General features: G+C 48.9%; 1 protein-coding gene across 3 annotated transcripts in view; it reads left to right on the forward strand.

Annotated features, from left to right (window-relative positions):
* The window catches only part of CYFIP2 (cytoplasmic FMR1 interacting protein 2), a gene marked incomplete at both ends in the record, with an annotated part of 114,600 nt that overhangs the window by 961 nt on the left and 86,254 nt on the right, over positions 1-27,385 (forward strand). For 2 of the 3 annotated variants that reach the window (XM_080698485.1, XM_080698483.1), the window contains 9 exons: positions 989-1,078; positions 8,495-8,572; positions 10,728-10,829; positions 14,715-14,896; positions 17,073-17,169; positions 18,513-18,641; positions 21,559-21,663; positions 23,349-23,440; positions 24,984-25,101. In XM_080698485.1, the coding sequence (XP_080554611.1) occupies positions 989-1,078; positions 8,495-8,572; positions 10,728-10,829; positions 14,715-14,896; positions 17,073-17,169; positions 18,513-18,641; positions 21,559-21,663; positions 23,349-23,440; positions 24,984-25,101 (993 nt within the window). The remainder of the gene's footprint in view (positions 1-988; positions 1,079-8,494; positions 8,573-10,727; positions 10,830-14,714; positions 14,897-17,072; positions 17,170-18,512; positions 18,642-21,558; positions 21,664-23,348; positions 23,441-24,983; positions 25,102-27,385) is intronic. The other variant, XM_080698484.1, reaches the window with a different exon arrangement.

Consider the following 27,385-nt stretch of genomic DNA (forward strand, 5'->3'; position numbering starts at 1 on the left):
TGTGTGTGTGTGTGTGGTACGAGGGATGGAAGCCAGGGGCATTCTACCTCCGAGCTACTCCCCCAGCCCTATTTTTTATTCTCTGTTTTGAAACAAGGTCTCACTGAGTTGCAAAGGGCCTCACTAAGTAGCTGAGGCTGTCCACAAACTCCGATCCTCTGGTCTCAGCCTCCCAAATACTGGGATTACAACCGTGCACCCCCACACCTGGCTCAAATACATATATTTGATAACTATATTTTTTATTTTTACTGGAAGATATTCTTAAATACGCACACACACACACACACACACACACACACACACACACACATATATATATATATATATATATATATATATATATATTGGTCTATGATTTGGCTTTTTCTTAAAACTTGTGAATGTTTTTCTATGACCATAGTATAGCAATACCATGTTTAACTTTTAACTACCTACTACTAACTAGTTAATTTAACTACCTACTAGGAATACTATGTTTACTATCTCATGGTCCTTTTAAGTCCATTTTATAGATATACTATGTATTCAGCCTTTTGCTATTGATGGATATTCAGGTTGTTTGCAGATTTTATATTTGTTTTTGCTTTTGTTTTTAATCACACATACACACACACACAAAATGCTGCAGTCACTGGCCTTGTATATACCTATTTTAACCTCAGGCAAGTATTTTTGAATGGCTGGACTGACGCAATGCACACTTAACTTTTAGCAGCTGTTTGGGCTTAGGACGCTTAGGCATTTCTCTTGAGGCTCGGCTGAGTGACCCCCATCATCGCTTGGAATGCAGATGTGGGTCCCATCCTCAGCCAGCTCCTGCCCTTGTGATCGAGGTGACTTTGTGGGGGCAGGAACAAGACACAAGGTGACCTGGCAGTAGGTCCCAGAGGGAGCTCACAGAGCTTGTTGATCTGACTTGCTTCCCAGACACCCACCTTGGACCTATTTCCCAACAACCAAATGTACCTGTCCTTTCCTCCCGCAGGCCAACTTTGACACAAACTTCGAGGACAGGAATGCCTTTGTCACGGGCATCGCAAGATACATTGAGCAGGCAACGGTCCACTCCAGCATGGTAAGTCTCTGTAACCTATCAACTTAGAAGAGGAAAGGTGTATTTGGTTCACTGTTTCAGAGGTTCGGTTCATGGTTGGCTGGCTCCAAGGCAAAACATCATGTCATGATGCTAGGGGTGGCAGAGGAGAGCTGCTCAGCTCATGGCAGTTGGAAGCAGAGGCTAGGAGAAGAGTCAGAGAGAAGATAGACCGTTTCAGGGCACATGCCCTGTGACCTGCTTTCTACTTCTCGGTCCCACTTCCCAGTAGTCCCTTTGGCCATCAGGGGGTTAATCCGTGGATTAGGTTGGAGTCCTCATGAGCCAGTCATCACCTAAAAGCCCCACCCCTGCACTTTGCTGTATTGTGGACCCTGCTGTCAACATGAGTTTTTGGGAGGCACATTCATGTCTAAACCATAGTATCACACCAGGGACATGTGCTCAGTTACTCAGAGATCTCCTTCACTCAATCAAACCCAGCTCCATCCTGGATCTCTGCTCCCTCCATCCCCTCCCAGTGCCTCGAGCACACTCGTCTCCTCAGGCTTCTGGCTGTGCAAACTGAAACCTACTCACTTTCAGACATATCCTACTCCTAACTACTCACTCCCCTGAGCTTCTATGGCTGTTAAGGTTAACATGTGATTAAACCTTGTGTCGTCTTTATTCTGAGGATCACTGAGTGTGTGGAACGTTGTCTCTTGACAAACTAAAATGTCCCTCAAAAAAAGACACCATGACTTTGGCTTTGGAATAAGACAGTTATTGACTCCAGAAAGCCCGTGGCCTTTCTTAGAAGAAACAACTTTCACTACTTTCTTAGAAGAAACAACTTAGAAGGGGAAAGGTGTATTTGGCTCACCATTTCAGAGATTCAGTCCATAGTCAACTGGCTCCAAGGCAAAACATCACGTCATGATGCTATGGGTGGCAGAGGAGAGCTGCTCAGCTCATGGCAGCTGGAAGCAGAGGCTAGGAGAAGAGAGAGAGAGAGAGAGGGAGGGAGAGAGAGAGAGAGAGAGAGAGAGAGAGAGAGAGAGAGAGAGAGAGAGAAGAGAGAGAGAGAGAGAGAAGAGAAGAGAAGAGAAGAGAAGAGAAGAGAAGAGAAGGAAACACATTTCAGTCCCTCTCTGGCTTTCACTGAGTTTATTCTCAGTTTGAAGAATTCTGGAGTCCTTGTTTACAAGCTTTGCTTATAGCCCAAAGGACCCTTTTTTTTTTTTTTTTTTTTTACTATGTTACATATATTCTAATTACCCAATTCAGCAAACCCTGCTCATTCACTCAGTAAGTTCCATGTACCTGTATCTTCACAGGACAGTGTCAGGTCTGGGAGTTATCCAAGCACCAGGACCAGTCCTGATTCTCAGTGAATCAAGTAGGAATAAACAAAGTTACCACTGACTAAATACACTCTTCTGTGCAGATATTTTTGCTACATTGTCTCACATAATCCTCCCATGAACCCTGTGAAACGATTCTATTATAATGCCCAGTATACAAATGGGGAAAACTGAAGCCCCCCCCAAAAAAAAAATTAACTCAGGGTCCCACAGCTGATAAGTGATGGTCCTAAACCCAGGGCTGTCTGGTGATAAACTCTGGGCTCTGGTCTGCTCTTTGAAGACAAGTAAAAATGCACAAAGGATAAATGCCGTGGTACAAGTTTAAAGTTCTGTGTTTGTGAATGAGGCTTCTAGACAGACAGATAAATTTGAATGGAGGAAGTGGCTTTGGAGTGGGGCCGTGTAGGTGGGTAATGACACCCTGTTTGTATATTGTACTTCAAAGTGTATGTAGGACATTCTTAAATGGGATACCACTGGAGCCTCATGATAGCCCTGGGACCTGCAAAGGGATCATTATGCCCATTTGGGGGATGGGGAAATGGAGGCCTGGAGAAGCTATAATAAGCAAATCGCTCATGATCCTGAACTAGTAACTCATGGGATTAGACCCGAAATTCAGGAATGATGCCAGACCTGATCTCTTTATACCATACGCCAGTCTTTCCCCTGGAATTTCATCAGTCAGATGAGAAAAGAGGGCTCCCCGGGCGGGAGCAACACCGTGAGCCTAGGCACAGAATTTTCAGGGATTACCTGAGTTTGGATGGTGAGGTACACATGGGGGAGATGTGGGGGTTGATGGAAAATTTGACGCGGGGCAGCACCTGGAGGGTGCATTAGTTGCCTGGGGCTGTCCTGAAAACATACCATAGGTGGGTGGCTTGCACAGCAGATACTTGTCTTCTCTGGGTTCTGAAGATCGCAAGTCCTCGATGAAGACGTCAGCAGGGTTGGTTTCTCCTGAGGCTTCTTCTTGGCTTGCCAACCGCTGCTTCTGGTTCTTACCCCATGTGTTTTTCGTTTTTCTTTTCTCGGCACGCACACATGTATCATGTCTCTTTGTGAGTCCAAATGATCTCTTCTTAGGAGGATACCGGCAACATTGGGTTAGGACCCACTGTAAGGACCTCCTTTGACCTTAGTCACCTCTTAAAAGGACCCGTCTCAAAAATCCAGTTCCATACTAAGGCGCTGGGGTTTAGGTCTTCAACAGATGAACTAGGGTTTGGGGAGGACAAGATTTTGCCTAGAACAGGGCTTTAATTTTTTAATTCACTCAGTAAAAAATCAAAAGCACCAAGGGCTGTGTGCATGTATGTCCTTGTGACTCTGAATTTCATTATTATGATGTGAGAAGACAATGCACCAATGAGGGCATATTAAAAATAATAAAAATAGTGGAAAATGTCCATCCATGGACAAGGGGTGAGTAGAACTGGAATCAGTAAGTTTCATCTCTTACTTGTGTGTGGAAGGAGTTGTATGGAGGTGTGGATGGGGCAAAGAAATGGGTGGGGATCATTAAAACTATCACCCTGGAGTCATGGAGGGCTGAATGAGAGGGATGCCATGGGGTGGCTTAGAGGATACGGACGGGGACAGTGGGGGTGAACTTTGCTCAGCATCTGCTGGAGCAGAGGGAAAGGGAACCAGCCCCACTGAGGGGTCCTAGACATCTCAGATCAGGGAAGTCCAGGGAGAGGCATTCTGCAGTTGCTGTCACATAGGATCATAATCTTTGCAGCTTCTAACAACACAGATTTATTTGCCAGCAAGGTCTTTAGGCCAGGAGTCCAAGGTGGGTCTTCCTGGGTGAGATCCAAGGTGCCCGCAGGCTGGGTTCCTTTCTGGGGGGATGCCATTTTTCTCAGCTTCCAGGAGCTGGCCACCCTCCTTGGCTTGTTTCTTAGTAAGGAAACTGAGATCCCTGTAGGTTCAAAGATGGGCCCAAGAAGAGGCAGGACAGGAATTCCAGTGACCCAAGGACCCACCAGGGCTCCTCCCACCAGGTTATCCTGACTCATCCTGACTCCCCCTGTGCCAGGCGACTTCTGGAACATACCGATGGTCAGCTGAGCTGTCCACAGGGCACAGTCCACATCCCCTCCTGCCCCGTTCCCAGAACACAGCCTGGGGCCCAAGCATGCTCACTGAAACTTTCATTGAATGGCTGGGTTGAAATCAGTCACACCTGTCACAGGCAGTTTGGGGCTAAGAATAGACATGTGTCCTTTACATTTCTGTCAGTTCCCCTTTTCGACATGTGTTTCTGAGGCAGGCGACAGAAGGAGACCCACTTAGTTCTTTCTGATCTCAAGGACAACATGTTACTGATCTTTTTTAAAAGTTCTCTAATTTAAGAATGGAAACTGTGGCTTATCGGTGATATTTGCTGTTGGAAATAGAACCACAGTTAGTAATAAACTCCAGGTTAAAGTTGATCTTCTTCTTACAAATTACTATGGAATATGTAAGATGAACAGATCTAAAATCAAATCAGGCCGGGCATGGTGGTGCATGCTTGTAATCCCCGCGCTTGGAAGGCAGAGACAGGAGGATTAAGCAGGTTCAAAGCCAGCCGTGCTGGCATAAGAGACCCTGTTTCCAAATAAAAATGTATATAAAAAAAAAAAGGTCTGGGAGTGTAGCCCGGAGGTAGAAGGGCTTCCAGGAACCCTAGTACCACCAAAAAAAGAAAAAAAAATCAAATTAGGCCGATGTGATGGCACACGCTTGTCATCCCAGTACTTGGGAGGCTGAGACAGGAGGATCACAGGTTCAAGGCCAACCTCAGCAACCTCGTGGCGCCTTCTGCAACTTAATGAGACTCTGTTTCAAAATAAAACATAAAAAATAGGGCTAGGGTGTAGCTCAGAGGTAGAATGCCCCTGAGTTCAATCCTCAGTACCATAAAAATAATTGAATAAATAAATAAAATTTGATCAGTAAGAGTTCATTTTTTGTGGTACTTTTTAAAAATTTTTTACTATTATTTTATATTTTTATTGGTGCATTGTAATCATACATCACATTGGAATACATGACTTGAGAGGATATACAAGCATGCATCATTCAATTATCCCTTATCCAATCCCCATCCCATTCCCTCCCCCTCCCTCCATCCTATGCTTGATTGGTGACTATCTTTGATACATTTGTTTATGTACCTCCTGAGTTTTAAAGAGGTTCCATCCTCCCCCATCCCATCCCCTCTGATTGGTCACCTTAATTGCTTCTCTGTAGTGTCCTTTCTACAACTCGACCTCCTCCTTTTACCCCTTTCCTCCTAGTTTTTGCTAATTAGGGGAAACATCTGGTTTTTATTTTTTGTGGTCTTTCTCAGTGCATGCCACATTGCAAGTTCTGATCCCACTCTTGACGGCCCCAGTAGTGACCTGGCCACCCAAAGGACTGTGATCCCGAACTTGCTGGCTCCATCACCAGCCTTGCCTCATGTGAAGCCCTGATCCTGGCCTGTCTGGCCCCTGCACAAAACTAACCCCTCGGCAGGCTCTGATCCCAGCCTCGGAGGCCCCAGCACCGGCCTTGCCTCACGGCAGACTCTGATCCCGGCCTCGTTGGCCCCCGTACCAGCCTAACCCCTCGACTGGCTCTGATCCCAGCCTCGGAGGCCCCAGTACTAGCCTTGCCTCAAGGCAGGCTCTGATCCCGGCCTTGCTGGCCCTGGCACCGGCCTAACCCTTCAGCAGGCTCTGATCCTGGCCTCGGAGGCCCCAGCACCGGCCTTGCCTCACGGCAGGCTCCGATTGCAGCCTTGCTGGCCCTGGAACTGGCCTTACCCCTTGGCAGGCTCCGATCCCAGCCTTGCTTTTTTTTTTGTTGTTGTTGTTCACTTTTTTGTTGTTTTTCACTTTTTTTGTGTGTGTGTGGGGTGAAACCCAGGGGCTTTCTACTTCCAGGCTATACACCTAGACCTATTTTATATTTTATTTGGAAACAGGGTCTCACTAAGTTGCTGAGAGCCGCACTAAGTAGCTGAGGCTGGTTTCGAACCTGGGTGATCCTCCTGTCTCAGCCTCCCAAGCGCCGGGATTACAAGCGTGCGCCACCACGCCCAGCTGTAAAGGTTTATTTATGTGTAGATACAAATATTTACAATTAGAGATGGCCTAGTATTATTTCTTTTTTTGTATTTTTGGGTATAATTTCGATAACATAAAACCTTTGAAAGTGTGCAAATTGGTGCTATTTTAGCACATTCACGAGGTAATTCAACCATAAACACCATCTGATTCTTATCTCTCAAAAATCCTTTCCACTTTTTCTTTCCCTGAATCCTTTAACACCCACTAATTCACTTGCTATTTATGAATTTGCAGATTTCATTTCAGTGGATTTTACAGTGAGCGGCCGTTCACACCTGGCTCCTTTTACTTCGAGTGATGTTTTTAAAGTTCACCCATGTCGTAGCATATATCAGTGCTTCATTTCCTTTTTGTGGCTGGATAATATTCCATTGTATGGATATACCACCTTTTGTTGTCCACTCATCAGCTGATGAGACATTTGAGTTACTTCCATTTGGGGGAAATTATGAATCATGCTGCGGTGAGAATTTGTGCTGCACAAAAATCTCAGAACCACAGCAGTTCCCGTGTGGACATGTCTTCAGTTCTCCTGGGTCTGTCTATATTGGAGTAGGATATACCTTTGTAGGATTCTATGAGATTATTATCCATGTCACCACTTAGGAGATGACTAATGGGGGAGTTTTAGGATAAGTGATTGACCATAGAGAGGAGGGCTAAGAAACGATGGAGATGAGACTGGAGCCCAGGTCTCTGACCTCGGGTCCAGGGCTCTTTCCACAGTGATGTTAATCTGGGGCACTGAGTCATTGCTGTGTTGTTCATTTTCATTCTGCTGTTTGTTTTACCATCTGCTCTACTTAGTATTTTTTTTAAATTGACATTAATCATTCTCCTACTTATGAAACAGTAATATGTACTCGCATAAAAGTGTAAATAGCCAGGCCTGGTGGCACAGGCCTGTAATCTCAGAACTTGACATGCCGATATAAGAGTATAGCAGGTTCAAAGATAGCCTTAGCCCAGTATTGAGACTCTCATCAACCTAGTGAGACCTTGCATCAAAATAAAATGGGCCCGGGCGTGGTGGCGCATGCTTGTCATCCCAGCATGTGGAAGGCTGAGACCGGAGGATCGCGGTTCGTGGACAGCCTCAGCTACTTAGCCAGGCCCTTCGCAGCTCAGTGAGACCCTGTTTCAAGAAATATAAAAACTAAAAAATAAGACCTGGGGCGTTGCTTGGAGGTAGAATGCCCCTGGGTTCCATCCCCAGTACCGCTAAATAAATAAATAAATAAATAAATGGCTGGGGTATAGATCAGAGATAGCATGCCCCTGGGTTTAACCCTCAGCACTACTACTACACTACTACTAATAATAATAATAAAATTAAAAAGAGTGTGAGCATTATATTGTTGTAGTATATACGTATTATTGTGCATTATATTACTTACTATATATTACATAGTATAGTACCATAGTATATACATAAAGTAATATAAAACAGTCCAGCCCTCCAGAGAGCTTAGGGTTAGGGTTAGGGTTACGGTTAGCTTGGTATAAATCTCACCATTTTTTCAAACACAATCATATACATTCATAATTATTCCTGTGAGCTTTATTTTTAACCTATCTACTATACACATGGTCCTGTATACCTGCTTATTTTCTTGCTGGCCCTGTATCTGGGATACCAGGTGTGGGTTTCCATGGGAACACAGATCTGCCTCATTCCCCCTAAGGTGGCCGTCCCTCTGTTTGAAAAAAGGTGGCCTGATTGGACAGCCCCTGGGCTTCTGAGGATGACTCCGTTCTTCTCAAACATTGGGGTGGGCGTGTGAGTTATCTGGGGGTTTTTGTTGAAATGCTGATTCCTCTGAAGGGCCGGGAGTCTGTATTTCTGGCACACCTCCCCGGGGGCTGCTGCTGAGGCTGCCGGGGCCACGCCACGGTGGTGGTGGTGGTGAGGGGCTGGGGCTTGAGAAGCCCGTGGCACCTGCGTGGTCCCTCCCTGCCAAGGCTTTTCTGTGTTGCAGAATGAAATGCTGGAGGAAGGACACGAGTACGCGGTCATGCTGTACACCTGGCGCAGCTGTTCCCGGGCCATTCCCCAGGTGAGACGTCCTTGCCCTGTGTCCTTGTCCCATCCCAGCCCAAAACAAAGCGCTGAGCTTCTCTGTGGCAGGGAGTGAGCCAGGGACCGCTTATCCGAGGAGGAACGCTGAGGACGCCCCGAGAGCCTCCTGCAAGGCGGATGACAAGGACCCATGCCCGAGGGCTTAAGTAAATATTTGCCCAGCACGTAGTGTACACAGTTTTTTATTTCAAAAGCTGTCTGTGCTCGGGTCTGACACTGGAGCCATTGCAGAAGGGCACGAAGTAAAAAATGGAGACCTGCTTGCCCTACGCCCGAATCCACTACCTCCCCATGGGATAATCACAGAGAACACTACGCCACATATATTTATGGATGTTTATCCCAGCATGAATATCATTTTATAAACATTATCATTTATAAACAATGGGCACTAGTTCTTTTTTATATTGTTCTTCTACTTCTTTTTTTTTTTTTTTACTTCTGTATTACTGGCGCGCGCGCGCGTGTGTGTGTGTGTGTGTGTGTGTGTGTGTGTGTGTTTTGTTTTGGTACTGGGCATTGAACCCAGAGGCATGCTACCTCCAAGCTACATCCCCAGCCCTTTTTTTTTGAAACAAGGCCTCACTAAGTTGCTGAAGCTGGCCTCAAATCTGTGATTCCCCATCTCAGCCTCCCAAGTCCTGGAGTTATAGGCTAGGGCCACTGTGCCTGGCTTATTATTGGAATATTTTTCCCATTGGAGCAAACATATTTATTAACATCATTTTCATTCTCCTGTAACTAATGGGTCCCATTGTCAGAAAAATCAACAAACCACAGGTATATAAAGTTAAACAACCAGTCCCCAATCTTCCCTCTTCCTTCCAATCCTAGTCCTTAGGGTAACTCCTATTAACAGTTTGTTTTGTACCCTTCTAGATTTTCTCTGCCCGCATTACCTATAAACACACAGAGTTTTGTTTGTGTTTGTTTCTTTTGCAGTACTGGGGATTGAACCCAGAGACATTCTACCTCCAAGCTACATCCCTACCCCTATTTTGTTCTTTATTTTGAAACAGGGTCTCACTAAGTTACGGAGGGCCTCACAAACTGCTGAGGCTGGCCACGGACCTGCGATCCTCCTGACTCAGCCTCCCGAGTACTGGGATTATAAGCATGCGCCACCACGCCCGGCTCAGAGTTTTGTTTTGCTTGACAAAAATCAGGATCCAGTTATGCTTCCTATTCTGAGACATTTTTCCACCTGTCCATTTCTGGTGGCTGTCTTTTCGGCTCAGTCTCATCCCTCTGACAGCTCATAACCCTACCCTATGATCTTATCATGGTACTCATTGAAACATCCACGGGTGGGTATTTAGCACTGTCCACCGCCCTGCGAATTTCTAAGCAGCTGTGAAGCCTTTGCGCTTCTGCCCACTCTTGGGGTTCACTCGACCTGCTGCAGGCCTGGGGATCCGGTTATAAGAACATCCCGTGTGGTTCTCGTGAAACCACTGGGTGGGGGAGAGGGGTTCCTAACTGGCACACGTGACATCAGCCAACATCAGCCTGGGGTGGCTAGGGGAACTTTGTCCAAGGTTCATTGGAGCCATGGACAGAAACATTCCTCTTTGCTTAAAATCCTGCTAGGTCCCTCTGGAACAGGGATAAAGGAACAGCTGAAGGAGGAGAATTTACGGGTCCACGTAGACATGGTCGGGGCACAGAACCGAGAGAAAGGGAGGAGGGCTCTGGTCTTGGGGCAGCTGATTTCTTCCTGTAGCCAGTGTCTGGGGGCCCTTCTGCCTTCTCCAGACTCAAGTCAGGAGCTGCCCCGGCCTCTCAAGAGGGTGACCGTATAGTTATCATCCAAAAATGGGGTAGTGGTGAGAGGAAGAGGGGTCTTTTTTTTTTTTTTTTGGTGGTACTGGGGTTCCTGGAAACCCTTCTACCTCCGGGCTATACTCCCAGACCTGGTTTTTTTTATACTTTTATTTGGAAACAGGGTCTCTTAAGCTAGCGAGGCTGGCTTCGAACCTGCGCGATCCTCCTGTCTCTGCCTCCCAAGCGCGGGGATTACAAGTGTGCGCCACCAACGCCCGGCTAGGAGGGGTCTTGTTTATGAGACACCAGGTGTGTCCTGGTGTGCATGGGCGAGCCAGGATTGAACCCCCACCTCTGCCCACCCCCAGGTGAAGTGCAACGAGCAGCCCAACCGAGTGGAGATCTACGAGAAGACGGTGGAGGTGCTGGAGCCGGAGGTCACCAAGCTCATGAAGTTCATGTACTTCCAGGTGAGCCGGCCCAGGGGGATCTGCCGCAGGGGGCTGGAAAGGACCCCCGCCCCTCTATTGCAGACACCAGTGGGTGGGCTTTTGTACCATGTGATTTATTCATCTAGCAGTTATTTCCAGAAAGTCACCTATCCACCTAAGACAGACACGTACCCTGTAAGGTGCATCCTATGAGTATGTGTGCGTGTGTGGGGTCTGGGGAGAGGCTGACTGTAAAAATCGGTACAAAGTTTTCAGGCCATAATAAGTGCTGGTAGTAAACTGATAGGTGAAACAGCTCTGGCGGCAGAGGGTGTGCTGACGGATGCTGTTCAGGGATGGGGTGTTGTGATCTAAGATCTGGGCAGTGAGGGGGTGGCTGGCTGTTTGAGAAATAGGAGGCAGCAGCCAGATGTCGTGGCACACGCCTATCATCCCAGTACTCGGGAGGCTGAGACAGAAGGATCCCAGGTTCTAGGCCAGCCTCAGCAACTTAGCAAGGCCCTCGGCAATTTAGCAAAACCCCGTTTCAAACAAAAAACTAAAAAGGAGCCGGGCGTGGTGGCACACACTTGTAATCCCAGCATTCGGGAGACTGAGACCAGAGGATCACGGTTTGCAGGCAACCTCAGCTACTTAGTGAGGCCCTCTGCAACTTACTGAGACCCTGTTTCAAAATAAAAATACAAAATAGGGCAGGAAAGGTGCAGCTTGGAGGTCAAATGCCCCTGGGCTCCATCTCTAGACCCACAAACACATACAAAAAAATGAAAACTAAAAAGTTAGCCTCAGGGTTTAGCTTAGAGATAGGATGCCCCTGGGTTTAATCCCCCGTATGGAAGGAAAGAAGGAAGGAATAGGAAGAGGTGAGGATGGCAGACTGGTGAGAATGAGGGAGGCCTCTGTGGACCCTGAGATTTTACTCAAGCGCTGTAGGAAGCTGCTGGAGGCTTTTGGTGACATGATCGGACTTGAGGTTTTATAGTATTCCTCTGGCTGCATATGTGTGGGGGCAGGGAGTGGTTGTGGAGGGGATCCGAGCAGAGAGCCCGGTACAGAGGCAAGGAGTTTGTGATAAAGAAAACACAGTGACTGGGAGATGTGGTGGGCAGAGCGTGTGGTCACGTGGAGGCTGCTGAGGCCAGCCTGGAGCCCAGGGCAGCGCCACGGATGCCACACGCACCGCGCCCCCCTCCCTCAAGGTCGACCATGGAGCTCAGCGCCGTGTGCAGACTCCAGGGTCCTGACCGGCGCCCCAAGGCCCAGCACCCACTGGCAGCTGCAGGGTGGGGCTGGCGCTGTCTGGGGCAGGTGTGAGGGGCCACACATACGGCCCTCCACAAGGAGTGCTGCCCAGGCAGACCCAGCTCCTCTGTCTGCATTCTGACCCAGCTCTTTCACCTCTGGGTTCCGCTGAGATCTCACCCGGGAATGCTACCTGCTGTGCAGGTTTGTGGTGAGAATAACCGAGGTGTGTTTGCCAAGAGCCAGGGAGATAGATCCCCAGTGCTGAGTGCATTCAGCGCATCCCAGCCCTGCCCTCCCAGGGCCCAGAGTCTCTCTCAGAAAGCACATTCAAAAGAGAAGAACTATCTAAAAACCAGGTGCTAAGCCTAGGGCCCCCTGACCAGAGGTTATTTATAGAAGGAAGGATCTAGCATAATTTAGAACAGTGCTGTCCAGTACTGTGGCCATTAGCCATATCTCACTATTGGCACTCATCAGAATTAGGTAAAAATAAGCCGGGCGTGGTGGCGCACGCTTGTAATACCCGCACTTGGGAGGCGGAGACAGGAGGATCACACGTAGGTTCGAAGCCAGCCATGTGCGCTGGCTTAGGAGACCCTGTTTCCAAAAAATAAAATAGGTCTGGGAGTGTAGCCCGGAGGTAGAAGGGCTTCCAGGAACCCCAGTACCACAAAAAAAAAAAAAAAAGAATTAGGTAAAAATACAAATTCAGTTCCTCGTTAGCGCACAGCACGCTTGACCTGCTCAGTAGACAATGGGTCATAGTTGAAAGCTTAATGGGGCTTCCATCAACTCTGGGGATGGAACGTATGGACTTTTTTTTTTTTGCAGTATTGGGGACAAAACCCAGGGGCATTCTACCTCTAAGTTACACCCACGGCCCTATTTTTCATTCTTTATTTTGAAACAGAGTCTCACTGAGTTTCAAAGGGCCTCACTAAGTAGCTGAGGCTGTCTGCAAATTGCAGTTCTCCTGTATCAGCCTCCCAAATGCCGGGATTACAAGCGTGTGCCGCCATGCCTGGCCCTACTTCTATTATTTACTCCTTCCCCTCTTCTTCTCCCTCTCTTGCTTGTTCTCCCTGGATTACTGTCTTTTTTCTTTAATGTTACTTTTAAAAAATCTGGTACTGGCTTCATTGTGATATAATTTATATGTCATATAATTCACCCACACAAAGCCAGCATTTCAGAGGTCCTCGTGGTATTCTCAGAGTTGTACCTCCAGCACTACAATTAATTTCAGGTCACCTCCATCACCCCCAAAAAGGAATCCCATAGCAATCACCCTACAATACCTCTGACACCCCTTTCTCTGCCAGCCCCCGGCAACTACAGGCAACCACTCATTCACATTATATCTCTATGAATTGACATGTTTTGGACATTTTTTAAAATTTCTTTTTGTAAATATACTTTTATTGGTGTGTTGTAGTCTCACCTCATACTGTCAATCATATTGACATATTGTCAATGATATTGACAGTGACATACATGCACACAGCACTTGGCGCCCCCGCTCCCTCCCCACCTCCTTTCCCCACACAAGGTACTGAGATCGACATTTATACTTCCACATATGGACACATAGCTGATGGTCCCTTGGTCATCCCTGTGTCTTTCTCCTCTTTCTCTTCCCATATCTGTTCCTAAAAGTCACCTCTTGATTCGCTGATCTCTGTCCTTAGAGGATCAGCTCCTCGGAGCCTTCCCAAGCCTTTGCTGGTTTTCTCCTTAGCACATGAGAATGGCTGTGTTCTGTCTTCTCATGAGAACATAAGCTCCACTGTGCAACTGCTTGTGCGTTCTTCTCTGTTTCCGTCCCGCTGTGCCCAGCGCAGAGGCTGGGTCCTCATGCATACGAGAGCTCCGTGTGTACTCTTGACGCAGGAGCCGAGCCTCTCCCCCTCTCCGTCTGTCTCTCACCCTCCTGGCCTCCACTGCCTTCTTGTCTGCTGCCTGATGCTGCTCGGCATGTTGTGGATATGAGGGTGACTAAGACATGATACTTCTTAGCAAAATATATTGCAAGCCCGGCATGGTGGTGCACGCTTGTAATCTGAGCATTTGGGAGGCGGAGGCAGGAGGATAGTGGTTCGAGGATAGTCTCCGCTACTTAGTGAGGACCTCTGCAACTCGGTGAGATGCTGTTTCAAAATAAAGAATAAGCCGGGCATGGTGGCGCACACTTGTAATCCCCATGCTTGGGAGGCAGAGACAGGAGGATCGCGCAGTTTCGAAGCCAGCCGTGCTGGCTTAAGAGACCCTGTTTCCAAATAAAAATATAAAAAAAAACAGGCCTGGGAGTGTAGCCCGGAAGTAGAAGGGTTCCATCCCCAGTACCACCAAAAAAAAAAAAAAAAAAAGATTTAAAAATAATAAGGCTGGAGGTGTCTCTTGGAGGTAGAATGCCCCTGGGCACCATCCCCAGTACCACACACACACACAAACAACAACAAAAAAGTATATGGGATGAATTTGTTGGTTTGACTCGCTAGCATTCCCTAAAGCAGCTTGGAATTCAAACACTTCTCTGAGACAGACCAGCTGACAAAAATGGCAGCTCTATCATGAGCCTGGGGAGCCTGGGCGGCCCCCCCCAACACAGCACAGGGAGCCGTCCGGCCGCCCCGCGCTCACGCCCGCCCTCTGTCCCAGCGCAAGGCCATCGAGCGGTTCTGCAGCGAGGTGAAGCGGCTGTGCCACGCGGAGCGCAGGAAGGACTTCGTGTCCGAGGCCTACCTGCTGACCCTGGGCAAGTTCATCAACATGTTCGCCGTCCTGGACGAGCTCAAGAACATGAAGTGTAGCGTCAAGAACGACCACTCCGCCTACAAGAGGTCAGCCCCTCCATCCCGGCCTCTGCACACCGGAGGCAGAGGTCGCAGCCCTTCTGCTGCCTGACCACCAACTAGCCGCTCCCCACACACGGCAGGCCCCGGCCTGTATCCTGTGCTTAAGGGATGAGTTACAGAGCTGGGTCTTTGGAGGACCTGCAGGGCTGTATATCCTAAAATGGAATCAAGTCCTCATTTCCGCCCTCGGGAGAGCGGGAGAGTTTTCTGTCACTCCGTGGACCAGTAAGATGATCATAAAATGGGCACGGTGTAAGTCACCTGTTCATTGCTGTGACAAAATGGTTGATAGAAACAACTTAAAAGAGGAAAAATGTCTATGGGCTCATGGTTGCAGTCTCTGTTCAGCAGGCTCCCGTTTCTGAGCCTTAGGTGAGATAGAATTTCATAGCAGAAGGGTGCAGTAGGGCCAAGATGTTTCTGTACTGGTGTCCAGACAGACAGACAGACAGACAGACAGACAGACAGACAGACAGACAGACAGACGAACTGGCCAAGGACAAGATATCCCCTTCCAGGGAATGGACCCTGCCCTCTGGTGGCCATTAGCAGCTTTGCAATATTTCCAACCAACCAGCCCAGCTTTTTCTTTTTTTCTTATTGTGGTACTGGGTATTGAACCAGAGACATTCTACCTCTGAGTTATACCCCCAGCGCTATTTTATTTTTATTTTAAAGCAGGGTCTCACTTGGTTGATAAGAGTCTCACTACTTGCTTGAGACTGCCCAGCCATCCTCCTGCCTCAGTCTCCCAAGTACTGGGATTACAAGCAAGCGCCACCACGCCTAGCTTAGAGACTCCTCCTTACAAGTGCTCCTGGACAATCGCTGGAAAAACTGGCATGCGTCAGCGGGGAGACCTGCGCTCGCCCCTGCATCAGTAACTATGGGGGCGGGACGCTCTGATTGGACACCACTCATTCTTGAAGTACGGGTCATGTCTGTTTAGAAAGGAAGGACTGTGATTGGGGAGGGGTCCTTTCTCTCCAGAAACCAGAACACAGCCACCCCGAAGTAAGGAAGAGCAGTTAAGAGCCACAGAACTCCCTGTATATTAGTTGAGGATCAGATGAGCTGCCTGGTGTCCAGACACAGCTCCTAGGAAGGATTTTTGGTGTCACAGATAAAAAGGGCTCCTCCTCCATGAACCCCACCTTCCTGGGGCCCCAGAGTATGTGGAAAGAACAGACGGATCCTCACAGTCTTATTTTCCTATGTAAACCATGAAATCTGGGGGTGCCCAGCAGGCAGAGCCCATCCCAGAGCTGACCCAGAAAGATCAGTTTTACAAAGTTGCCCTGATGGTTGACTGTATAACATCCTCCTTGAACTCCTCCCCAGCTGCAGCCACCACCTCCATCGCAGCCACCACCAATGAGCTGTGGGCACTCGCTGGCGTCCTGAGCCAGGCAGGACCCCATTTTTCATGGATGCCCGTGAAACAGGCCACCTGGTTGCCACGGTAGTTCTAGATGAATAGGTGGCTGCAGCTTCGTCCCCGGCGCCCAGCATTTTAATTCATTGAACTTCAGCGTTCCATGTGATGCCTCGCTTGAGAAACGCTGAGGTTTCCCTGTAGAGAACAGAATACAGTAATCCCAGTACTTGGGAGGCTGAGACAGGAGGAGCGCAGGTCTGAGACCCACCTCTGCAACTTAGCGAGGCCATCAGCAACTTAGTGAGACCCTGATTCAAAATAAAATAAAATAAAATAAATCTGGGGGTACAGCTCAGAGGTAGAATGCCCCTGGATTCAATCCCCAATACCCTTCCCACATATACACAAAAGAACAGAATTCTCCACAGTCACGGTGCAGCTTCCTGGAGGTCACAGCGGGCACAGGGAGCCCTGGCCACTCCTCCTTCCATTTCGTCTTGGATTGATGGGTGCTGATTCCCTGTAAACTTGCTGAGTTTCTGAGCTTTTTATTGCATCTCTGCCTTTTAATTTTAGGTCCCCCATCATGGCTGTAAACAGCCCCAAAGAAAGGGCTCTGTCTGGCGCACACTCTCCCTTGGCCTGAAAGTCGCCTGTATGTTTAAGAGCTCAGTAATCTCGGGGACCATTGTCACTGTAACGTGGCTGGAAGCGGGAGCCCAGGCACAGGCAGGTCAAGCCTGGATGCCCCCCCACCTCCATTTCACACCCGGTGCCTTTCAGGGCAGCCCAGTTCCTGAGGAAGATGGCGGACCCCCAGTCTATCCAGGAGTCGCAGAACCTCTCCATGTTCCTGGCCAACCATAACAGGATCACCCAGGTGAGGGCGGGCTTCTCGCCGGTCCAGCTGGGCATCTCATCTCGGGGAAGCAGGCGCGGGCCTGAGGCTGGGTGGACCCCAGAGCGAGGAGCGGAGCCAGGCCACATCTTCACGAGGACACAGTAAAGCTGCAGCCTTCGGCCTCCCCTCCCGCCCACAGGGGGCTCTGCACCCTCCCCAGGCTGTGTCCCCTGAAAGCCTTCAGCCAGTGTAGAGGTCAAGACCTGCAACGCCTTGGCCAAGTCCAGGCTTCACCTGGCCCCTCCTGTGCAATGGGTTTGTGGTTTTGAGCGTATTAAGAGAATCGGTCCTGTAGGGCTGTCGTGAGCATCAGTGCAACGCTGTGTGCAAAGCCCTTGGCGTGCAGTTGCTGTAGCTGATTGGCTTCACTCTCTGCCACTTCGGCCTTAACCAGCAAGGATGCTGGCGGGACCCCGGCCAACGCGGAGGGGCCGGCAGCTCCCCAGCGCTTTCACAGGGCTGCCAAGGAGGCAGAGTTGGTAGGGCCCTCGTGCTCTCTTCTCCGCCTCAGGCTGCCCAGTGTCCAAGCCCCAGGACGGAGGTCCAGCAGCGCCTCCCGCCCATGTCTCTCAGGACCCTGGTAGAGAAGGAGCTGGGGTGGGGACCTCAGATCTTTCTCTGCAGAAGACAGTCCTATACTGCTATGCCTCGCAAGGGGGAGACACCTGCCACCCCAGCTCTCTCCCCTGTGTGGGTCTTCTCTGCTGTTGGCACGGTGATCTACGTCCAACAGTCTCAAAAGGAGGTTGATGTCGCTACAGGCCCATGGCTGTAAAAACATAAAGCTGGGCTGCTTTCCAGCTCAGCCCAAGAAAGCACTTTCTTTATTTTTACTTTAATTTTTTTTTTTTTTTTCAGTACTGGAGGTGGAACCCAGGGGCATTCTTCCCCCAGCCCTATTTTTTATTCTTTATTTTGAAACAGGGTCTCACTCAGTTGCAAAGGGCCTCACTAAGTAGCTGAGGCTGGCCGCGAACCATGACCCTCCTGTCTCAGCCTCCCAAATGCTGGGATGAAAAGTGTGCTCCACCAACCAAATTGCCGGGGATTCAAATGGAGGGCTCCGGGGAGAGTGAGCCCCCAGCCCTGGGAGGTGTGCAAGAGCTCGGGCTAGCTCACCACGGTGGCGACATGGAGGAGAGATTCAGGTTCAGGCACTGCCAGCACGCGGGCTCCCACCACCTGGGGCCACCTGCGACCCCTGGGCCAGCCACGGGGCCCTGTGCTCAGAGCTCAGCCCAGGCCCTGGGCCATCTGGGGGCGCGGGTGAGGAGCAGGAGGGCGCCTTCGCTATCTAACTGGAAGGCGGTGCTGCCGTTCAGTGTCTCCACCAGCAACTGGAGGTGATCCCGGGCTACGAGGAGCTGCTGGCCGACATCGTCAACATCTGCGTGGATTACTATGAGAACAAGATGTACCTGACCCCCAGCGAGAAGCACTTGCTCCTTAAGGTAACACGCCTCACTGCACGCCCTGGAGCCTGGCCTGCCCTTCCTCTTCTTTAAAAAATTATTTTAAGCCAGGCGTGGTAGTGCACGCTTGTAATCCCAGCATTCGGGAGGCTGAGACAGGAGGATCGCGGTTCGTGGCCAGCCTCAGCTACTTAGTGAGGCCCTTTGCAACTCAGTGAGACCCTGTTCTAAAATAAAGAATAAAAAATAGGGCTGGGGGTGTAACTCAGGGGTAGAATGCCCCTGGGTTCCATCGTCAGTACTGTAAAAAAATTATCTTAAGATATATATATGTGTTTATTTTTATATATGTTTATTTTTATATATGTTTATTTTTATATATGTTTATTTTTACTTAAACAATGATACAGATTTAACTGAATAAAATGACCTATAGTCGCCTTTCTTTGCCGTGCTCTATTCACCACTAAGATGTCAGGAGGATATTTCTGCTGTATAATTCTTAATGGCTGCCAATGTTCCATTAAACAGGGATGTTGTTTGTTATTCAACAAACTCCTGTAGCCTAGCTTCTGTGCACATCTTTTGGCGAGGCTTAACTGCCTGGAAGAGAAATTGGATGCCAACTGAAAGGGAATCCTCAGGTTTTGCTCTGTTTGGTCAAAAGTGTCACATTTCGTTCTAAAATTACAAAGTAATATCTATTAATGGGAAAAATCTGAAATATAAAAAAAGCATAAAAAACCTTTAAGCCTCTTACAATCTTTCTCCTCAGAGATAACGGTTTTAGCACTTTGATGGATGTCCTAATTTGTTTTGTTTTTATGTGTTTTCAAAATATGTAATATAAATATGTAGAATTTTTGTCCTGTGTCATTAAATGTATTTGGAATATTTCAGAACCGTTATCGATATCGCCTGGGTGAGCCTTCTTGACTTTAGCCGCTATTCCATCACAGGCTGCTTTCTTGAAGCCACATGAGCAACCCTCTTCATTCTTTACACACCCTGCAGAGGACCCTCCCCACTTTGATCTGTCTTCTCTCATATCTCATCTCTGAAAGTTTTCCCTTCCTGGCTCCTCCTCTGGTCACTCTTGTCTTTTTCAGAATCCCTGTCCTAGGTTGGCATTCCTGCCTTTACATTTCCAGCACCTTGGTTAAGTTCATAGGGTTTATTTGTTCATATTTCATTGCTATAATTAAATACCCGAGGCAAACTGAAGACAAGAGATTTGTTTAGATTTACTTACCAATGGTTTTAGAAGCTGGAAGTCCCAGCAGTAGGTCCCAGGCTCTTGTGAGGGTCCTCTTGGCTACATCGCATCATGGAGGAAACATTTGTATATCTCTGTGTCCTCTCTCCTTCTCCTTATGAAGGGCTTCCATCATAATGACTTAGTCTAATTTAATCACTTCCCAAAGGCCCCACCTCTTCTAAACACCCTCATGGGGTTAAGTTCTCACCCTTTTAATACCATTATCAAATGACTTCAGGCATTAAAGTCTTGCATGAGACACGAGGGGGCACACCACCTCCAAACGACAGCAAAGAGCAGTAGCTTCGTGACTTGTTCACGTGGCTTCCTCCAAACCATCAGACACCCAGAGAGGTGACCCAGAGCTCAGATGTCTTCCACCCTGGGGTTGCTGTAGCCGTGCCCGGCTTGATGCCTTCCCCAGCCTAGTTACTGCAGCCCACCAAGCAGTCTTGAATGCTGCCTTCAAAGCCTCCAGCCCTCGCACCTGCTTAGAATCCCTCTGCACTCTAGTTTCCCAACCTGCCTCCCTTTGAACTCTCCACCACCTTCAGTGAGTCTGCACAGTTGTGCTGTTCCGGGGCTCTCTGCAGTTGGTGTTAATGAACTCAATGCCACCAGGGGGCGCCATGCACCCTTATCAGCAAAGCCTGGCCCTCACCTGTTGTATCAAAGTTATGGTGACCTTGACAGTCCTCTGGTTGGCTCCCAGAGGGGTTGGACAAGAAACAGGCACAGCAAAAAGTGACTATCCCACACCGCCACGGCTGCTCACACCCCTTCAGCTGCGCTTATGACCAAGGGAGCGAAAAAGGCCAGCTTTGAGGGGACTCTTAAATGGTCTGTAGTATTAACAATGGTGACCCACTCTTATTTTCAGGCAGGCCATTGCTTTTAAAAATAAAGTCACAGCCGGGCATGGTGGCTCAGGCTTGTAATCCCCACTCTTGGGAGGCTGAGACGGGAGGATCGCACAGGTTCAAAGCCAGCCTCAACTACTTAGTGAGGCTCTTAGCAACTTAGTGAGACCCTGTTTCCAAATTTAAAAAAAATATAAAAATAGGTCTGGGAGTATAGCCTGGAGGGAGAAAGCCCCTGGGTTCCACCCCAAGTACCACCAAAAGAAATAAGAAAAAAATAAATAAATAAAGTCACCATAGCTCTTCGGGAACCTTTACATGGTTGTTTCCTTAAGGAAACAGGTAGATACAGTTGACAGTAGTCAGTGCCCACGCCATCAGTGCTGCATGCCAAGGGTACAACAGGGTCTTTTTTGTCAAGAAGAACCTCCAAATGTACACATTTCATCCACAGATCCTGGTTCTTAGATCCTGTCTCTGGCTGTGGAAAGCTGTCTAACCTTTCTCTCTGATTTCCTCATCTATAGAATAAGGCTATTGCATAGAACTTGACTCAGAAGAGTGTTGCAATAACTAAGAGTTATTATCAGTATTTGCTAGAGCCCTAAACACAGACTCTGGCCTATATAATAAGGGCTGAAGAAGTGGCCATTATCATAATACACTGAATTCTGGTTGATATTATATCTGTGTGCTCTGTCTGTGTTAGAAAACATATCGGGTTTTGTGATGACTGCGTATCTCTGTAGGGACGCACACACCTCGTGGATCTACGTTTCTTTTTTAACTGTTGCAGTGGGTGTCACGAGTTTCTGTGCTCTGCCCTTTCTCCTTCTAGGTAATGGGCTTTGGCCTCTACCTGATGGATGGAAATGTCAGTAACATTTACAAACTGGATGCCAAGAAGAGAATCAACCTTAGCAAAATCGATAAGTTCTTTAAGGTCAGCAACTGGAGCTGGGGCTGGGCTGGGAGCCAGTGTCACTGGAACCAAGATCCTTCTGGGGAAAGAAGTGACAGTAGCCAGGAAAAGACCCTGAGAGGAGAGGAGGAGGAGGAGGAGGAGGTGGTGGTGGAGATAGAGATAGAGAAATACCTGCTACAGAAGGCCATCCCAGGAAAACCGTGTGTGGTTCCGAGCCAGATTTCAGCTGGGGAAACCGTGTTTCTCTTTTAATTCTCCTCCCCCTTCCTGGAAATCCCTTGTTATCTCAAGAAGGAGGCTTGTGCTAGGACACAACCTTTAATGTTTAGTATAACCCATAGCTTGCAGAAGTAGGAGGGTGACAGAGGTTGGTTTTAAATAGATTCACATTTGCAAAATCCCAGCTCTGCCCTGGCCACTGCAGGCCGCCTTGGCTTGACCTTCTCTCTCTGGGCAGAAGCCTCTTCAGCATCCTTCACGTCCAATCCATTCCTCTGATGATTGAGCTTTTGGTCCCAAGTCTTTACAAATAACCTGCAGTAAAACCAAGGTTTTGTGCAAGGGGATTTCATGTACTGGAACTGAACTCACATTATTGATGTATTCTGACATCAGATCCTGAGGGCTTGAAGCTGGGCCTGAGAGCTCAGCCGCAGGATGCCCTGTTGAAGGTTACCGCTGAGACCCTTGGAGCAGTAGCATGGAGGGCACCAGGCTGGACCTGGGTCCCATGTCTTCTTCTAGGTTAAAGGGGTCCTAAGTCACCAGGAGGACTTGTCTTCTTTTCAGGCTTGAAACGTTTTTTTTTCTTTAGACCTGCCCCAAATGAAAACAGGGTTCACCTTAGGAGACCCTTGCCAAATCTGCCTTAAGTCGGCAAGAATGGGATGGGGTTGGGGCGGAAGAATACAGCCTCTCCCCAGACAGGCCTGGGTTTAAGCCTAGCTCCACCACTTGGAAGCTGATGGTCCTGGGAAGTTACTAGACCTCCCCGGAACTGAGTTCCTTGGTTTGGGAGGTATCCACTCAGGGTAGCCCTGAGGATTTAGTGGGGTTGCATAGACGAGTTAGAGGCTTGGGTCATAATCCCCATCATCCCGGCTCCCCAGGATTGGTACGAAACCACTAAGCTTAGCTTGCATCTCAGTGGCTCGTCTGATAATGGTACTGACTTCACATATTAGCATGTGGATCCAGATCATGCTAATACTTTAATATATTAAAGTATTTGGGCACAGTATCCAGTGCAAGAGAGGCAGACAGTGGGTACCATTTGCCCCGGCCTTTGGTTGGGAGTTGCCTGCTGTCTGGGCATTAGGTATTGGGTTTGGGTGTGGACCCACCCAGTGGCATTCAGACACAGGCCCCTAATCCAGAGTCTGGAGCAACAAAGCCTCCCGAGTTGGGAAATCTTAGAGCATCAGGGACCCTGCACTGGAAGGCCAGCCATCTCATCCTTGACCTTCATCCATTTTACTGACTGTATGACCTTTGACAAGTCGTCTGCCTCTCTGGGCCCACTTGCTTAGAACATAGAGTTGGTGAAAGCAGGGGAAAGACCCGTGTTCCGGCTGGATCTCCTTTTGGTTTCAGGTAGATTCGTCAGGAGCAGAAGTGAGGGGCCAGCCCGCAGGCCATGACGGCCAGCACCCAACTCTCCATCACTCCAGGCATCTCATGCCCTGCGTTTGCTTCCTTTACAGCAGCTGCAGGTGGTGCCGCTGTTCGGCGACATGCAGATAGAGCTGGCCAGATACATTAAGACCAGTGCTCACTATGAAGAGAACAAGTCCAAGTGAGTGCCTGCCATAATGTCTCTAGGCTCCCGCGAGGATGCCCAGCCTGGGCAGGGGGCTGAGGGGCCACTTCAGCCCCTCCTCCCTCCCCAGAGCCCTGGGCAGGCAGGCGGACCCCTGAGAACACCGGCCTCCCGCCCGAGCGGGGCAGCGGCCCATGCTCCGGGCCCTTTTGTAGTGGCCCTTGGCTGCCAGGTTCAAAAGAGCTCAGAGCACAGCTGCGCCCCTGGTCCCTCAGCGGGACAGTAGGGGTCCTCCTTCCCCAAGGAGCGGGGAGGACGCCTGCTCTCGGTGGTCAGGTGGAGGGAGACGGTGGCGTCCTTCATCAGCCCGACGGGTTTCGTGATGTGCAGTAAGTACCTGGTCGAGTGTGTGCCCTGGCTGGTTCCCACCGAGACACGCATAGACAGCCGGCCCTCAGGTCACTTTAAGAACTGTGGTTTGGGGCGCGCTGTGCTAAGGTCCAGCTGCCTGTGGCTCACAGGGACTGAGGGAGGGGTGGCTTCTGGCACCAGCCTCAGCCCACCCAGCTTTGGTCTCTGAAGCTGTTACACAGATTCCTCTGGATTCATTTCTCCCAGATCTGAGTACTCTTGGCAACTCTCCTTTAGTTAAGGATGAAAGTTCAGTGTCTCAATGAGATACTAGGGGAGTGGGCTTGAAATGCCCCCGCCAGAGGCTCTGAAGCCGGCTCCATGAGGAGAGCTGGTGTCATCTCCATGTTGGCTGGGATGCCAAGGTGTGAACGTGGGGGAGGCCGGCCCATCCCAAGGGTCTTTATGAGATGCTTGCAAGCTCTGTTTGACGTACTCAGTTCCTCCAAAACCTGCCTCTGCCGCCTTGGGCACCTGTGGGCCGTCCAGCTGCTGTGTCAGCAGACCGGACAGCGAAGGACGTCGGGAGGAGAGTGAGGGTCTTCATTTAGTTCCTTCCTTTCCAATTCAGGCTGTTTTCCATAGTGATGGCTTTCAGAAAGGGGCTGAGAGAATGGGCAAAAAGAGAAAAAGAGAAGGGGAAGGCCGGGCAGAAGGAGGCGTGCCAACCGCACTCTCAGTAGTCCTGGCTTCTCTCGTTGTGGGGTGCAACTCTGTGGTCGGGTCACTATTGGAAAAAAGGGCAAAAGCCCATTTAGTTTACCCAGTTCCGGCCCCAAGGCCCCTACAGAGACAGCATCTTCAGCGTGCCCCCATCTTGCTTTTTCTCTGTTGGGATTCCAAACCTTTGTATCCCCAGAGAGACTGTTCCCCAAGCCCCTTTGTTTTGCCGGTAAGTATCGTGGACTGGGTATCCAGAAAGATCTGTGGTTGGCTCTGAATGGATGCTGGCCTGAGAGGAGGAGGAAGAAGAAGGACCGTCCACTCAGCAGTGGTCCCCACGATGCCATCCTTAGCAGGCTCCGGGGCTGAGATGCCCGAGATACCTCTTGGTTCCTCCCGGGGTAGCCGGCCACCGTGGCTGAGGACCCGGAACAGCTGATGGAAGGAAAGTGTCCCACCTAGGTGCTGGGGCTGGGCCCGCCCGACCCTGTGGTTTTCTACCCAGGTGGACCTGCACACAGAGCAGCATCAGCCCCCAGTACAACATCTGCGAGCAGATGGTCCAGATCCGGGACGACCACATCCGCTTCATCTCCGAGCTCGCGCGCTACAGCAACAGCGAGGTGAGCCCGGGCCAGGTGCAGGTGTGGGGGCCAGGGCCAGGAGGGGCTGGGATAGCGATCACACGTGGGGATGGAGAGCCCTGAGCAGGAGGGCAGGGTGACCGAGAGCATGGAGCCTAGAGGAAGAGAGAACTGGGGTTTATTTTGTCTTCTCTGCAGGTTATTCAACTTGTCTATGCCTCAGTGTCTGCATCTGCAAAGTGGGGGTAGCCCCAAAGCCTGGGAGGGGTCCCGGGGAAGAAGGAACAGAGAGAGGATGGTTAATAGGTACGGGAAGTAGGTGGATGGGGGAATAATGTCTAACATTCTGTAGTCCAGTAGGGTAACTATGATTGACGGCAATCTACTGTTTTAGGGTAGCTAGTACAGAGGATTTCAAGTCACCCCAGTGCAAAGCAATGATCAGTATCTGAGGAGACAGATATGCCAGTGACCCTGATCTGATCCTTAGACGTTTACATGTGTTCAAAAATCACACACCGGGCCCCATCAGTAGGTAGAATTAACTATGGATCAATTAAAAGTAAAGATTTTTTTTAGTGACAATAATAACATATATTCTGAAGGGTACATTGAGAGAATGAAATGTGTTCCACTTAGCATTCTTGCAACTGTAATCTAAAAGACTGACCATGTAACTTAGAGGACAGAAGATTTCTTTTCTTAGGGTTTCAGGCCCAGTCCGTGTGAGGCTGGGGACCACAGATCTCAGGGTATGGTGGTGAGAGGTGGAAAGAGAGAGAGAGTGGGGGGGGGGGTGCTGTGCTCACATCACAGAGCCCAGAAGCAAGAGAGTGAGCAGGGAGAGGAAGAACCATTTATAACCCCAAGGCTGTACTCCAGAGACCCACCCCCTCCAGCCTGGGTTATCCACTGCTGGGATTACAGTCTTCATGACTCAGCTATGGCTACCCTGAATATCAATAAATGAGCTCTGTAGGGGACATTTTATATTCAACTATGACAAAATGATATGATGCCTGGGACATGCATTGCACCTGGCAGACAGAACAGGAGAAACAGTTTTGAACACTCATCCTCCTAATGCTACCTAAACACACACACACACACACACACACACGCACACGCACACACGCATGCAAGCACGTGGACTAGGGAGTGAACTCAGGGACATTCCACCACCAAATTACACCCTCAGGTCTAACAAGGTCTCTCTGAGTGTCTGAGAGTCTTACTAAATTTCTGAGGCTGGTCCCAAACCTGCGATCTTCTTGTCTTCACTTTCCAAGTACCAGGATTACAGGCATGTGCCACCACACCTGTATTATGTAAAGCTACATAATAATGAATAGTCATTGTAAAAAAAAAAAATTGCATACGTAATTAGGGACAGAAGAAGGCCATAAATATCTCCTGTAATCCCAATAATTGCATTTCAGTGGCCTTCTTTTCTTTGAATATGGAAGATGGTCAATAATACCAAAAAAAGAATGAATTTTTCTTTTCTCTCTTTTTGACTATCGAGACATGATCAATAAACACACACCACACACACACACACACCACAGTACAAATATGCAAAGGGGGAGAGAATGATCGTGTAAACCCTGACTATGGTTAACCTTTGGGTGTGTATATCCTCTGAGGTCATATTTATTGGAGTAAATGTGCACTCTACTTTGATCATCCTGGGATCCTGATCTGAGCTCTTTTCTCTTGGAGCATGCCACGCGGTACTTGCTCACCAGCTCCACCATATGGTCAGTGGCATAGAGATCATTTTTCCTAATGCAAACTCAGCAAATGTCTTTGATCATAAAGGGATGTATTTAAAATAGGGCCGGGCTCGGTGGCTCATGCCTGTAATTTCAGTACTTAGGAGGTTGAGACAAGAGGATCACAGGTTCGAGACCAGTCTCAGCAAGACTGTCAGCAACTTAGTGAAACCCCATATCAAAACAAAACAAAAAGGGCCATGGTGTAGCTCAGAGGTAGAATGCCCTGGGTTCAATCCCCAGTATACCAAAAAGAAAAAAAAAAAAAAAAGAGGACAGTCTGTTAAATGTCGAAAGGGTGGTCATTAAAATAGATGAGCAGGGTTAAACTTTCTCATCAGACACACCAATAAGCTGAACTGAATAATGAATGAATAAGAATCATTTATCTCATATACTGGGGCCCTTTAATATATAGTCAAGTTTTAGTGTGATATAAGCACGTGTGTGAAGAAATGTAGTTTTTTCTTTTTTTTATTTTTTTTTTTCAGTACTGGGGATGAAACCCAGAGGCATTCTACCTCCAAGCTATACCCCCAACCCTATTT

Source organism: Muscardinus avellanarius, assembly GCF_963383645.1.
Source record: "Muscardinus avellanarius genome assembly, chromosome: 7".
NCBI lineage: Eukaryota > Metazoa > Chordata > Mammalia > Rodentia > Gliridae > Muscardinus > Muscardinus avellanarius.